The sequence below is a fragment of the Coregonus lavaretus genome (genome assembly GCF_964263955.1).
Source record: "Coregonus lavaretus genome assembly, chromosome: 2".
Taxonomy (NCBI): Eukaryota; Metazoa; Chordata; class Actinopteri; order Salmoniformes; family Salmonidae; genus Coregonus; species Coregonus lavaretus.
Window position 1 is genome coordinate 14,026,865 of NC_139989.1, and position 14,688 is coordinate 14,041,552.

Below are 14,688 nucleotides of genomic sequence, written 5' to 3' on the forward strand. Positions count from 1 at the left end.
AGCCGCACCAATGTGTCGGAGGAAACACTGTACAGCTGGCGACCGAAGTCAGCGTGCAATGCGCCCGGCCGCCACAAGGAGTCGCTAGAGCGCGATGGGACAAGGCCAAACCCTCCCCTAATCCGGACGACACTGGGCCAATTATGGGTCTCCCGGTCGGGCCAGGCTGCGACACAGCCCGGGATCATGGCTGCATCGTGTTATGCGCATGCTCATAATTGTTAAGGACTGTGGAATTTCAGGATAAAAAAGAAACAGAATGGACCTAAGCACAGGCAAAATCCTAGAGGAAAACCTGGTTCAGTTTGCTTTCCACCCGACACTGGGAGATGAATTTACCTTTCAGCAGGAGAATAACCTAAAACACATGGGCAAATCTACAATGGAGTTGCTTACCAAGAACACAGAGAACGATCCTGAGTGGCTGAGTTACAGTTTTGACTTAAATCTACTTGAAAATCTATGGCAAGACCTGACAATGGTTGTCTAACAATGAACAACCAATTTGACAGAGTTTGAAGAATTTTGAAAATAATACTGGGAAAATGTTGCACAATCCAGGCGAGGAATGCTCTTAGCGAGACTTAACTAGAAAGAATCAAAGGTGCTTCTACAAACTATTAACTCAGGGGTGTGAATACTTGCGTAAATGAGACATTTCTGTATTTCATTTAATACATTTGCAAAAATTTCTAAAAACATGTTTTCACTTTGTCATTATGATGTATTGGTTGTAGATGGGTGAAAAAAAATATTTAATAAATTTTGAATTCAGGATGTGTAACAAGTCAAGGGGTGTGAATACTTTCGGAAGGCACTGTATATGGTAACTTGGGGGTAAACGTCCCCCTCCTGTAATTCTCACAGAAACCACTGTCCCCTATTGTATTTTTACACTTTCCCTGGATGCCACTAGTCTTGCTCAACTAAATTAAAAAATCTCAACTGTCACTCCAACAAAATGATTGAGGTACTTTGATCTAATATGTCATTTAGAAAAGTTATAATCTAATGAAGTTAGATCTAAAAACGTTTTATATACACCATTAGGAGAACCTAAATAATCCACTTGGTTAGAGAGAAACATTTTAATCAGTTAATAAAATAGTCAAACTTAAAGTGAGTATGTTTGGGGCAAAACACACCCCAACCAGTCAGGCAAAATGCCCCCAGGGCAATCCAATGCAAGTCAATGGCACCTATATTAGCATTTTCCTAATCATGTCCAAATTATCGATAAGTAACTTCATTTAGTTACACAATACATTTTGAGATACTTTAAGATGATTTGGATAGAAAGTGCAAAACTAACAGTGAGGATATTTAGTGAGATGTGCAGTTTCATTTGGTTTCACTTTTGATTTAAAATAAGAAACCTAGACTTCAGCTTTTAAGAATCAATTTCTCATAAATGCCTAAATAAAATGTATAAAATGGATTTTACCACACTAATCTCCGGGGGGCATTTTGTCCTGCTAGTGGGGCAAAATGCCCCCATTCTAAAGTTTGTTTTTATTGAATAACAAAACAATTCTGCCCGCTTATTTCCCTTCAAAATGTATTTGCCTAAAGACAGCCAGTATGCACTATGCTTCAGACCAAAAAGTTGCAAGTCTTGATTGTTGACCAATGACCAGTCATCAGCAATATCGTGCAAAGATCCAGATTAGTGACCTAAAATAACTTTTTTTTTTTCCTCCAGATTTGCCTGGCAAAAACAGGTCTACGTTTATCATCCATGTCAAATCTATTACCAACTAATCTTTGCCAGAATAGGCTACCTGGCGATTTGAGTGATCATTTTCATATAGGCCTTTGAGTGGCTACACCAAAACGTGCACCTGGGGGGAGGGAGGCAGGACAGTTCTGTAGCCCATCTTGCGTTTTGAAAATGCATCACCATTTATGGCTTTAATAATATAAATAATGTTGTAGGCTGTGGGTCGCTGATCAAAAACCACTGGGATACATGATAGTGGCAACAAATGGAGTTGAATATAGTAATGGTAGGCTGCAGTATTTATTAGAATCTTCAATAGAGTACCACAGTATGAGTCATAATACCCATAAAACCTAGTGATCAAACAGGGAAATTGTTTCAACATGGGTGGTTTTAGAAACACTTAAAATAAGGGCTGTTTCGTGTAGGCTTACCCTGGCGTGACGTTTTCATAACCATGTCTCTAGGACAAGGTGACTTACGAGTTGTGCATAATACTTCACTCAGATTGTGCTGCTTTCCCCCTTGTAATTGCTCAACAAGTATGACTGCAGTAAAAAAAAAAAAGTTTGCCCTTTAAGTTTGAGCACATGCCCCCCAAAAGGTCTGTGCAAGGCCCTGGAGCAAAGGTACTGGAGGAAGAGAACTTGTGACTAAATACCATTTGTATGACACCTGAATGTCAAAGAGATGTCCAGCTTTCTCCACTTTGACGAACCAACTTTAAACATAGCAAAAGAGCTGCAAAATGTACTTAGTATTGTTAGGCATTCCATGAGAAATTAAAACTACACTTGAAAGCCGTATAAATGGTCATATTCTTTCAGATATGGTCTTCCAATGAAATGCATCAGAAATATTCAATATACATTTTATTTAAGAGTTAGAAAAACAGAGAACTAAGAGCGCTTTTCAATCCGCATCGCTGAAGTTCAGCGTTAGTGTGATGGAAATGTTCCCGAGTTGCAGAGACCGCATTCATGTCGGATCAATTGGAAATTACCTTTATATTTCTATCACGCAATCTGTAACGCTTCAGCGATACAGATTGTATAGTGCCCTAAAACATTTAAAACGTGGGGAAGACTGTAGTTAGTGGAAGGGCTTTTTCAGCAAGGGTGTGGTCCTGACAGATTTCCTCAGTGTCCTGGCAATGGTGCTTGTTCGTGGCGACGTCACAGATTGCCTAATGTTGGCCATGAAACCACGCTTGGGCTTGGACTGGACAGGGGACTTCTGGGATAGCTTGGCCAGCTCTTCTTTTAACGCCGCCAGTTCTTTGTCCTTCTCCAGATTGCCCTTACCTATACTCTCCAGATCCTGTGCCTGAGAAACAGAGATATGACGCTGTGCACATCAGGTTTTCCTAAGTGACCACTGACAAACTAGGCTTAATTTGTACATGCACACAGGTTCATAGTCTTTACCTGGTCAGCTAGCTTCTTATGTAAAGTCTCTATTTCTGCCGTTTTTTCAAAGAAGCAGTCTCCGGCCTCACGTAGTGCATCATTCAGAACTGTTATCCTTTTTTCCAAAGACACAATCAGCTGGAAATAAGCAAGAGACATGCCAGGTTTGAGTTCCAACACCTGGGTTTCAAAATGTATTACACCGTTTTCCCTTATAAAAACACTGACTATAAGTTATGCCTTCAGGTTTCCTTACCGCTTGTTTCTGCTCACAGAGTTTCTCCACTGCACTTTTTTCTTTCAAAAGGAGTTTGCATCTCTCTGCATCTTTGGAAACAGCTGTGATGACATCACCTGCTGAGACTTCTGAAATCAATAGGTAGATATTAATATCCAGCCTTTCCTGTCATTTAAATTGATATAGGCTTATTGTGCGCACAGTGATTTGCAGTTTAAGTTTATGGTATAGAATATAGGCTCACTTTACACAATCAGATTGACAGTTTATGTTAATGAAATAATAGTTACAATACTGAGGCAAGGGAGATGGTGTACTGACCCGTTAACCCTTCCTCCATAGCCACAGGTGGTGGTGGTGAGATGCTCTCTGTCTGGCTCGAGTTATCTTTGGTTGGAACCATAAATGAACCCACTGTGGAACCTGACAGCTTCCGTTCCATCTCAGACAGCTTCTGTTCTAGTGCCTAAAGGGATTATGAGTTCATGGGCCAGATTTACCAACCCTTTGCACCTAGTACTAGTTTTTTACTTCCCAGAGGAAATAAACCATATAAAACTTATTATAAAACGGGTGCAAACACTTGGAAGATCTGGCCCTAAATGATACGAAACAGAACACATTGGTCTAAATTGACAGAATTAATATCTGACCATTTGAGCAGGTGGTTGTAGCAGGACCTTGTCAGTCACCTAAAGTCAGTGTCTAATACCTCTACTTTCTCCTGCTCAGCGATGAACTCATCAAGGGGTACGTAATCATCCTCTACGCGCTCCAGCGCCCGCTGGTAGGCATGGTCCTTTAGGGCATCCTTATACATCTCAAATGTGTTCTCCAGCTTCTCCTGGTAGCTCTCCTTCAGCTCAGCCACCTGACGACTAGAGAAACATTTACACTGTCCTTTCATAATGTCATTTGGAAGACAGCTTATGGGTGTGGGCAAATGCACAAACAGTGAATTATAATTGAAGTGAAAACTACATGAATGGTATTCATTAGATCTTAAATTAATTGTAAACTATAGTGCAACAATGCACCCCATCCACCACCAATGTGTAGCACTGACATGGGTGTTGCATGGCAGCCATTTTGCATGAGAACACTAACATAGTGGAAAGGGGGAAGGTGTGATTGTGCCCAATGTGAAGCTCGGGGAACACTCACTTCCTGAGTTCCTCGCTCTCCATGAGTTGCTGCAGCATAGCGTCTCCCATCTCCTTGCGGATGTCAATCTCCTGGACCAAGTTCTTCCGTCGCTCAGCCAGGAGCTTGGTCCTGAGATTCTCGATCACATTCAGGAGATCCTAGAAAATGGGAGTAGTTCAAAGTAGTCAGACACCAGTGATTCTGGAAATTAACATATTAAATGTAATTGCACTATTTTAATTGCATCCGTCCCTATAAAATAAATCAGAAATAGCAGAACACTGGCAAAATATTTTAGACTTTGGATGGCAAATACCTCCTGGGGTAAAATGGACATGTCTGCTTCATCTTCATCCAGCAGCTCTTCTTCAGACAGGTAGTGCTCTAGAGCCTGGTCGTCGATGACCCCGTTCTTCAGCAGAGGCTTCCCATCGCGCCCCACCAGCCGCGGGGTTAGAGACTCTAGAGACTTTGTTGGGATCAGTTGGACCACCTGGGACAACAAAGGAGATTAGTACCCATAGGGCTCTGGCCAAAAATAGTGCACTATATAGGGAATAGGGTGCCATTTAGAAAACACTTATAGTACTTCTTAGTGAAGGGTGTCACACTTGTTTACTCCCCCTACCATATTTCTCACACTAATCCTCAATGAGGGCGAGTGAACAAGTGCACTTTTGCTAGACATTTTGACAAATGGAATTGTTGACCGTGACACCTATAGGGTGATGAAGGGCATTGCAACTGACCACTACATTTTTCAACCATAGAGACAAGTGCGAAAATCATAGACTCAACTCTAAACCTAGATGGAGGGGCATGTTGACATGGTGGGCGAGAGAGACCAACCTGCTTGGCGATGGCAGAGAACTTCATGACGTGGAGAGTTTCGTCATATGTGGATGCACACTGATTGATGTTCACAATCATGGAGGCTCGGCCCTTCCCACAGAAGATGGACTGGAAGAGACGGGTCAGTTTGCTCTCCCTGAAGGGAATATAGCCGTTCTTCATCCTAATAGAGAAGAGGAAAGGACGACAACCTGTGAGTTTCTCAAATATCAGCTTTCCAATCAGTTTTATTCATGGTTTGGAAACATGTATTTTTATTTGTCTTGTAGATACAATACATTTACCTGACAAATCAGGTTTGTGTGCAACATTTCATCAAATTTGTCAAGGTGGTTTTTTAGCAGTGGTGTTTATACGGTCATTCTGGTAATCAATGGCAGTGGTGTTTATACGGTCATTCTGGTAATCAATGGCAGTGGTGTTTATACGGTCATTCTGGTAATCAATGGCAGTGGTACTTCTTCTGTACCCATCACTCTGGTTGCTGCGCAGGGCAGCGATGCATTTCCCCAGGATGAGCAGAGAGTTGTTGATGTTCCCTGCTTCCTTCAGCCTCTCCCCAAATGTCTTAGTTTTGCCGCATCTTTCCGAGCCAGCCAGGTCACACAGAGAGAGTCTGGGGTGGAAAAAGACAAAATAATCCCATTCGGAGTATGAAATCTCACAAGGATGGGTTGGTGTCACATGGCTCTATGGTCTTGCAGCTTATTCAGACTTGGACAAAGCGTGGAGTCTTGACAAGTTGCAGCACAGCATTGTAGTTCATCCTAAAACTGCATTATGAATTTACTCAAACACTGAAGCTGACAAATTAAGGATAATGGAGGATTAGATTTCTGCTAACTGCAGTTAGATGAGTGAACCATTGGCTGGATTTTATGTATAAAGCACTTATGGTGACAACCATTGTTTGCCAGTGTTGATTCTAGCTTGAAATATACTTATTCATGTCACCATATTAGAACTTATTGATTACTTGTATAATGAATGTATATGTTGGGGTCAATGGAGGGTGGATAAGACTAAGTGTATGGAAAGTTAATCAGTGGATCCTATGGCGGGAGGCAAAGGGCAACAGTCTGCTTTTAGTCACTGATAAGGTAGGACAGCTGTGGATTAGGGATGAGTAAGGAATTTGGCCCGAGGTCAGGTCAGATGAAGTGAGGAACAGTCCTGTTACACACATGCTTACATGCCCACGAAGGTTCTAATAGGAGGCGGGGCCATAACTACACCAGTGTGTGGAACCAATTAAGGTCCTGACTAGCAACAGAGATGTGTTGGCTATCTAGATGTGCAAGGAGGTGACTCCTAGTAGGAGGGTATAAATATATGTGCTTATGGAAACATGTCTTTGTTTTTGCAGCTGTTTGACCCAGTGGGTGAATAAACTTGGTTTGAGCTTTTCCTAGTCATCCATTTGAGTTTCTCTGTTTAGAACCTAACACCAGGTACAATATGGATGAAAGTCAATACTCACTCTGACATACTCTGAACCGCAGTTCCATCAATTCTCAGTAATTTGATGGTAAATATGCTGTGGCTGTGATAGGAGAAAAATTAAAAGATTACTACAATTATTTTATGCATCTCAGCAATCCACAGAGTATAAAATAAACATGAGTGAACATGCCTTCTGCTTGATGAATGGTTCATCTTAGTGGAAGCAGCACTTCGGTTTTTATTTCCAACTCTGAGAATTTTGCATGCCTCCTCTAAGTTGTGAACATTGATCCACTTTAGATCTGAAAGGGGAAAAATATTACCATCCATTTCAGGACTACATGAGCTATGGTCTGCATCAAAGCAACCATTGAATAAAACTGAAGGGAACTTGTGGGTACTTCGTTTTAATGGGCATGACATCCCACTGCCTACACACACCTCTGACATATGAGTTGCCCGCACTGTCCTCACACACACGGAGGGCTGTGCGTCTCTTTGTCTTGAAGGTAGGCGACGCCTGCAGCAGGTCATACACACTCTCGTTGTAGATCTCGTAGAACGACACCCACAGGGCGAACAGGCTCCGGTCCCGCTCACCAGACGACGCATCCACAAACTCAACTAGGATGCAGAGAACCACATAGGATCCAGTTTAGGCATTTTTATCATTAGCCATTCCAGAATACAGATGTCTGACTTCAACAGAGATGGGCTTACAGATGTGATGTACCTGTGTTATCAGTGTTATCATAGGAGACTGAGAAGGAGAGGCTTCCCGTAGAGGACGAGTAGGATGAAACTCCACTGACTCGTGGGGGTTCATTTTCCTATGTGGGGGTGAATAATGAAGATAAGGGGGTTAAGAGATTAGGGTAAAACAAACAGACAGTAAGATGACATCTTCTTTACATGACCCATCAACTAATTAGGCTACTCCATATTATGCGTCCATGTTCACCTCTTTGAGTAGAGCAAATACAGATGCTTTGGTGTTTCTTTCCTGTTTGACCTGGTCAGGCCCTAGGTACTGAGCGTCGCTACTGAGGTACGGCTTCAGATCCATGTTCTCATACTGTCTCCCTTTGATGCGTCTGAAGATGACATCCAACGCCTGGGGGAGAATACCAGGGTCTTTCTGGGATCCTGCAACATACCAAAAAAACAGAAGATTGTCTGTCCCTTGCGACCAGTCCTTCATTGACTACTATCAGTCACAGCCAGGTGCATAGATTTCAACCGATGTGTATAAACCCTGGATGACTGAGAGGGGGCGCTGTATTGAAGCTACTGCACAGCCATTGTGGTACTCCTCCATTGTAAAAAATATTTAGGAAGCTATATAAATTAATGTATTAATGTTTACAGTCATTTGACAAGTATGTTCTATTACAGACACCTTAATGCATATTTTGAAATCATATGTGAACTGAACACAAAATAAAAACATTCCTGAACTTTTTTGGGGGAGTACCAATGCTATGGTCCCCACTACAAAGAAAGTCAAATAGACGCAATTTTCTCTTATTGAAATACTGTAGAATTCCATTAATTCCTATGGAGAACTGCTTCTTCTGAGTACCACCAGTATTGTGTCGGGTGGCTTCAAAGCCTCTAATTGGCCAACACATAGCATTAACATCATTGGTTTCAACAGGTCAACTCAGAAGGATAGAGAAGTACACAGGATATGGGGCAAAAATCCTATGTTTTTCAAGTGTGAGGTTCTCTCGCTCTTACTTGTCCTCCAATACACAAAATGCAAGAACCTAACACAAACAACCCCAACACAGCTAATCCTATCCAAACAGAAGTTGGGAGGAATAATTAGCTTTGATAAGCAGGAAGATTACTATGAGCAGGGAGGTTACTTACTAGTGGACTTACCTTGAATTGTGTGGGTCTTGCCTGCATTGGTCACACCATAGCTGAAGACCAGAGCATTCTTCCCCTCCAGATAATCGTTTACTTGGCTTTTGATGGTGCCGTCGAAGAGATCTGCCTGCTTCGTCTCAGGCCCAAAGATCTGAGTGAAATTAAAACATGACACCAATAACATTACATTTGAGTCATTTAAGAGGCACTCTTATCCAGAGCGACATACAGTCAGGATCAGGAACTGCCCAATCCTTCCTAAACAAACAAGGCATTAAATCACATTACATGTTAGCCAAACCTGAGAGAATGAGAATTGATGCGTCGCCTGGCCAATGCCCTTCTCACTGCTTTTCATGGTAGCAGAGCCTTTGGGCGCATGTAGCATTACCGTGCTGGCATTCTCAAGAACCACACAACCCTGCAGAGAGACGAGGAGAACGTGGGAGAGGTGTGGATCAGGAAAGATAGTTTATAGGACATTAGGAAATGGCACCTTCAAATAGTTTGTAGACCTGGGGTCAAGACAATTACGTATATGGTACATTTGAAACCTGACCGTATACACTGAAATATGACTGTTTAGATTAGGATTGGCATTTAAAAATGGCCACATATATACCTGGTCCTCATTGTTGGAGATCTCATCCTTGGAAAAGGGCCTCACCCTTAGGTAGACCCTCAACTGCTGGTGTTTCTGCTGCCGCTCTGCAGTGTCCAACACCTCACTCTGGCCAGGAGACAAAGATCCATTATGAGTCAATACAATCATGGGTTGCATCCTAAATGGAACCCTATTCTCTCTGTAGTGGTCAAAAGTAGTGCACTATACAGGGAATAGGGTACCATTTGGGACAACTATACTATTCATTACTCAAACTGTCAATCAATAGGCCATTGTAACATTTAACATAGGGAGTACCTGCATGGAAGCAATAGAGGAGAGTTCTGAGAGCACGTCTCGATGGGGATTACACGCATGGAGATCATTGCACGTAGACTCCATTGCATCAAGTACTGTGCCATCATGGGTCAAATCAATGATCGTTGTCATGTCTAAGCAAGAAACAGACGTTAGGGACTCAAATGTATGTGAGAACCAATAATTTTGCTGTATTAGGATTTCACGTTTACTTACGACCGGAGGAAGCCATAGTACTGAATGAAATAGATTGATGGTTTACGAGTCAGGAAAAATACACTCCAACAAAAAAATTGATAAAACTAAAAGTATTGTTTATGAACCTCAACACAAGATAACATGCAGTCAGCGTTTCCAATATCAGTAAGCCAAAATACTCTACTGAGGACCAAACAACTTCAAGTTAAAATCACTACTTAATTGAGAACAGGTGGAATCCTGGGTTAACCAATCACTTTTCAGAAGGTTTGCACAACCTCTAATTGGCCCCTAGGCCCTACCTACTACCTAGGGATGTAGATGGTTTTTTAAATATAAATATCAAATAATTTTTTTGTAACAATTAAGTACTTTACTGTAATAGTTGTCCATTAAAATAGACAAAAATAGCTTCTTTAGTAACAAAAAATTCTCAACCAAGAATTTTGCTAGGACTGTCTGTGAGTGGTCTGAGGGGAAAACTGAAAACTGTTATTTGCAGAGGTTTGGAACTCTTTGTTATTGGTCAATTCACCAATTGGTGATGTCACCAGGCAAGCCGAAATTCCCGCCCATTCAAACCAGCTGATTAGAAGGTTGTCTAGATTGTATTTTTCACACTTTTACAGTGTTCGTTTAATCCGATGTTGTACAATATGATACACAACACAGGAAAAATAGGATTTTGACTGCACTTGCCTTTAAAGGATTGTCCTGGCTTAAGCTAACCTAATGTAGTTGGTGTAAAAGTAAACGACTGAGCGGAGTTCCCACACCCGGTTATCAGCAGAAAAGGAAGCTAGATTGAATTAGCTGTATCCCTGAAAACCAGATACATCAGTTGTCGAACTCCGTTATAGAGTTAGTATGGTAATAGTTCCACCTTACCCTCTGATAGGCTATGTAGAATGTCAGCCATATTGTATTCACGCCTTTCAGACATCTTCACGTGTCTAGGGTAGGGGCTTGAAGTCCATTTCATAGGCACTATATTGATTTACAAGGAATGCATTAAGTCTCTAACATGTGAGACTTAATCCAGCCAGTAGGTGGCACCCGGGTTAAATAAGCCAATTCAAAATTAATGAAACGTTCTGGTTAGATATAAGAAATTGACAGGAAAGAATCTGTTGGTATTCCATTTTCATATCGACTAGACCGCTTAACTATTGAGATGTACGCAGAATGAATTGCATTTCTTTGTTTTAGGTGAGGGAGGATGCGAGAGGAAGCAAACGCCACAGAATGGTCAGTTCAACTTAGTTCTAAACATTTTGCAACAAGGTCTATTACAGGTATGAAAAGGGGGCTGCCATCAAAGACTATGATAACCAACCCAATAAGGCTTCCCCTTTCCTCAGTGGTAGCATTGGAGGGCTTACTGGTTTCCCATTATCAACAAATTTGAGTTCACATCATAACCATCAAGTGTTACTCTTATTAAAATGTAAATCCACCAATGACTAAACATCCTGTACTGCAACCCCACTTATGTTATGAGGACCAGGCTCAGTCAAGTTAGGAGAAAAGCCATTGTTGATGAAATAGTCCTACATTGATTGTGCCAATTCCATAGAATAACACTCCATTTTCCAATAAAAGCATCCATCTCCTCATGAGTAGTACAAGTAACCACTGCAACATTTAAAATCCCTCGACATTGAATAATAAGCCAAGACATCCACGCAATTCTGTTTCCAGGTTTTATTGCATGGGGTACAAAACAGCTTATGCGTCAGCGATGGTGACCTCAACCTCTACACCAGGCTCAATGCTGATGGAGGTGATCTGCTTGACAATCTCAGAGGGACTGTGCAGGTCGATCAGACGCTTGTGGATCCGCATCTGGAAACGATCCCAGGTCTTGGAACCCTCTCCACAGGGGGTCTTCCTGGTGGTGATGCGCAGAGTCTGAAATGAGATTAGAAAATAAAACAGGATGCCACCCATCAAATGGTGAGAGGAAGAGTCATTAAATATTTTGACTAAGTTAACACCAGCACAACTTCTTAACACCTTTCCCTGGAGCTTAATGCCATCTGGTGGAAAACAAACTACCATTTCCCCTCATTCCAGTTTAGTCCTAGTGACCGTTTTGTTTTCTTAACAAATTGTCATGTCGTCCCCTATTCAATCCGAGCCGCCACTGGGGGAACGGGCAGAAAGCGAAGGGTCATTGATTTGGCATCACCTCTATAGAGACCCGGGGTAGACCACAGATGGGAGTCCCAGGCTGTCAAGGATGCGGAAAAGTCTAGTCCATTGTACATACCTTGGTGGGCATACGGACGGGTCCCTTCACCTTGAGGTTCTTCTCCTTAGCTCCACGGATAAGGTCTGCGCATACTAAGGACACAAAGTAAAATGGCTGCATGTCAAAAGAGGGCGACATTGTGCGCGTCAACGTGCTATCAATGGGCCCACATTGCTCAGAATAGCGTATTATGAATCAGAATTTGTCATAGCTTAAGCTATGTCATATCAAGTGTTTATCCTCATAGCCAAAGATGTTGACAAAGTTAATATAGTATTTAAAATGAGCTTACCCTTTTCCAGAGACTTGACGTTGCGGCTGGTGAGTGTGATACGGATGCGATGGATGGCAACCTCCGACTCAACAGGGGCTTTACCGGTGTCCTTGAACGCCTACAGGTGCAAGGAAAGAATGATGCATGTAAAAAGAGGGCAACTAAGTTGAATGTGTGCTTCAATGTGTAGTCCTGCTCAGAATAGCGTATTATGAATCAGAATTTGTCATAGCACGTTTGTATCCTCAGCCATAAGTGTTGAAGCAATGAATGTATGCATGCAAGGTAGCCAATTCTGACGGTTCTAAATCCAAGCTCCAGAAATAAAGTGAGGGATGAATGATTATTTCAGTAACTGCACCATCTGGGATACATCCTACTGTTTCAATGGCCACTTTAAATGTAAAGAGAATCAATAGTTAACTACCTAACTAGTGCTAACTGAAATATTAAAATGTACAATGCCATGGTTTGGTGACAAGATGTATAAACAATCTACACTTAAGGATTCAAAGTCCGTTAGCAAAGCCTTCATGTCAAAAAAAGTTATTTAGCATATGGGGGAAGCAATACTGAAAAGGGAGGGAAATGTCCTGTTGGCTAACAAGCTAACGTTAGTTCGTTAGCCAACTAGGCAAAGCCAAAAATCAGGCAGATTGGGTCATACTTCAGTTCCTTGTCTCATTTAGAAGCTACCCAACTATACCTCCTCACATCAAGACAACTCAGAACTACTTCAACATGATCTGATTACACCCATTAATTGGCAGAAAGCCATCCCCCAAAATGAATCGCTACCTAGCCATCTTCGCTAGCTACTACACGTGCAACTGCCCGGATTCAGAGCGACCAACGCTACCGGACTGTTCGTCCATCTACAGTCTCCGCATTGTGAGCTAGTTATATGATGATTTTTGCGTATAGTTCAAGAAAAATAAATTTACCATTTTTCTTTATATTCCTGACCGACTTATTCGTAAGTTCCAAGCGAACAGCGGTGAGTCAGGAACCTGTCCTCACTATCAGTTCTTCGCGAAAGGGCATAAGAGAGGCCTGCTTCCGTTTATATACACACTACATCATGGCACCACGTGACCTTTGTGCCAATAGAATAGCCTGAACACCAAGGAGGCGTATCTGAACCAAATCACCCCTAAAGGCCCCGTTCGAATTATTTGAAAGGGCACCTATCCTCCTGTACTCCCTACTTTGAACACTTGAATAGAATAAAATATAATAGAGACTTTATTATCCATGTTTTCTATTGAGTAATGTAATGTATGTTTCTATGTAATGTATTGCACTGGACCACAATGGAAATAAATCATTGACTTTGTGTTATCCCTGTAAAGTTTTAAAAATGTACTGTGTGTATTTTTTGGGGGTCAAATAAAATCAGTTCTTCCAAGGGACCTAACTTTCCACCTTCCACCTGAATAAGCCTGTATTGTCTCTGTTGTGTGGAGTATGGTGCTGTGGCCAACATCAACTTTTCTGCCTTGTCTGATATGTGATTTTTGCCTGCTATGTAGGCCTGTTATTTCTTTTTATGTGCTGCTGTTTAAACCACCTACATCTAGCTGAAGATCAGCCATTTCATAGCCTAAACCAGGCACATTTGCAGCTATGATTATATTTTTTCCCCCCTTATGAAAATAAAATTTGTTTCATTTTCTTCTGAGACATGACACACCCGTTGTATACATTGTTGTAGGTTAGACCATAGATCAGTCAACTTAAGTTTTAATTTGTAAGTGTAAGCCTAAACACACAATTACCAAACAAATCATTTCAACATGAGCAACACAGGTTAAGCTGTTTTTCTGTTGATACTGTAGAAGTCATCCCACTAATTCAGTTGCAATACTAGAAACACCATTCCAGTACAAATCAAGGATGTTTAATGAAAACTCATCAAATATCTAGAACTTTACATACATTTCAGATGTGTTGCACGCACAGACTGCTGCCGACATTAAAATTTATTTGACATTTAAACATTTTTAAATCCTTATAAATCAAGTAAACAAGTAAAACAATTTAGTCCACAGTGCAAAACCAACTTCAGTATCAGACATTTAAATCGTTCGACGTTCTGCGTTTAAAAAATGAGTAGATTAGGTGGCATGTGTTATAATACACTTAAGCAGTATTGGCAGAAGAATGACAGCATCAAACTAATCTGTGGTGTTCGATTGGGGCTTGCCATTCACAATTCACTTAAATTCAGTAAAACATGGGAGTCTAACTGGCTGTGCGTAAAAGCTGTGCGTAAATTTAAAATGTGTAAAAATGTATGGACACAACTGACGGATCACACCATGAATAGGCTGGCTTGATAATGACAAATAAAAAGA

At 41.4% G+C, this 14,688-nt stretch overlaps 2 protein-coding genes across 2 annotated transcripts; both read right to left on the reverse strand.

The window, feature by feature from the left end:
- Positions 1-2,651: 2,651 nt before the first annotated feature.
- Positions 2,652-9,815, reverse strand: LOC311103937 (kinesin-like protein KIF20A). The gene is made up of 18 exons (XM_084145568.1): positions 9,606-9,815; positions 9,306-9,413; positions 8,985-9,104; positions 8,696-8,834; positions 7,770-7,954; positions 7,542-7,638; positions 7,250-7,432; positions 6,999-7,110; positions 6,846-6,908; positions 5,835-5,981; positions 5,363-5,528; positions 4,830-5,006; positions 4,532-4,671; positions 4,080-4,245; positions 3,689-3,833; positions 3,386-3,495; positions 3,148-3,267; positions 2,652-3,067 (listed from the first exon to the last, which is right to left on the reverse strand). The coding sequence occupies exons 1-18, from the start codon at positions 9,735-9,737 to the stop codon at positions 2,813-2,815; spliced, it is 2,565 nt and encodes an 854-aa protein (XP_084001694.1). The 5' UTR covers positions 9,738-9,815; the 3' UTR covers positions 2,652-2,812.
- A 1,677-nt stretch (positions 9,816-11,492) lies between these two features.
- Positions 11,493-13,371, reverse strand: rps20 (ribosomal protein S20). Its single transcript, XM_084171869.1, has 4 exons — positions 13,276-13,371; positions 12,350-12,449; positions 12,076-12,149; positions 11,493-11,714 (listed from the first exon to the last, which is right to left on the reverse strand). The coding sequence occupies exons 1-4, from the start codon at positions 13,276-13,278 to the stop codon at positions 11,532-11,534; spliced, it is 360 nt and encodes a 119-aa protein (XP_084027995.1). The 5' UTR covers positions 13,279-13,371; the 3' UTR covers positions 11,493-11,531.
- Positions 13,372-14,688: the final 1,317 nt, after the last annotated feature.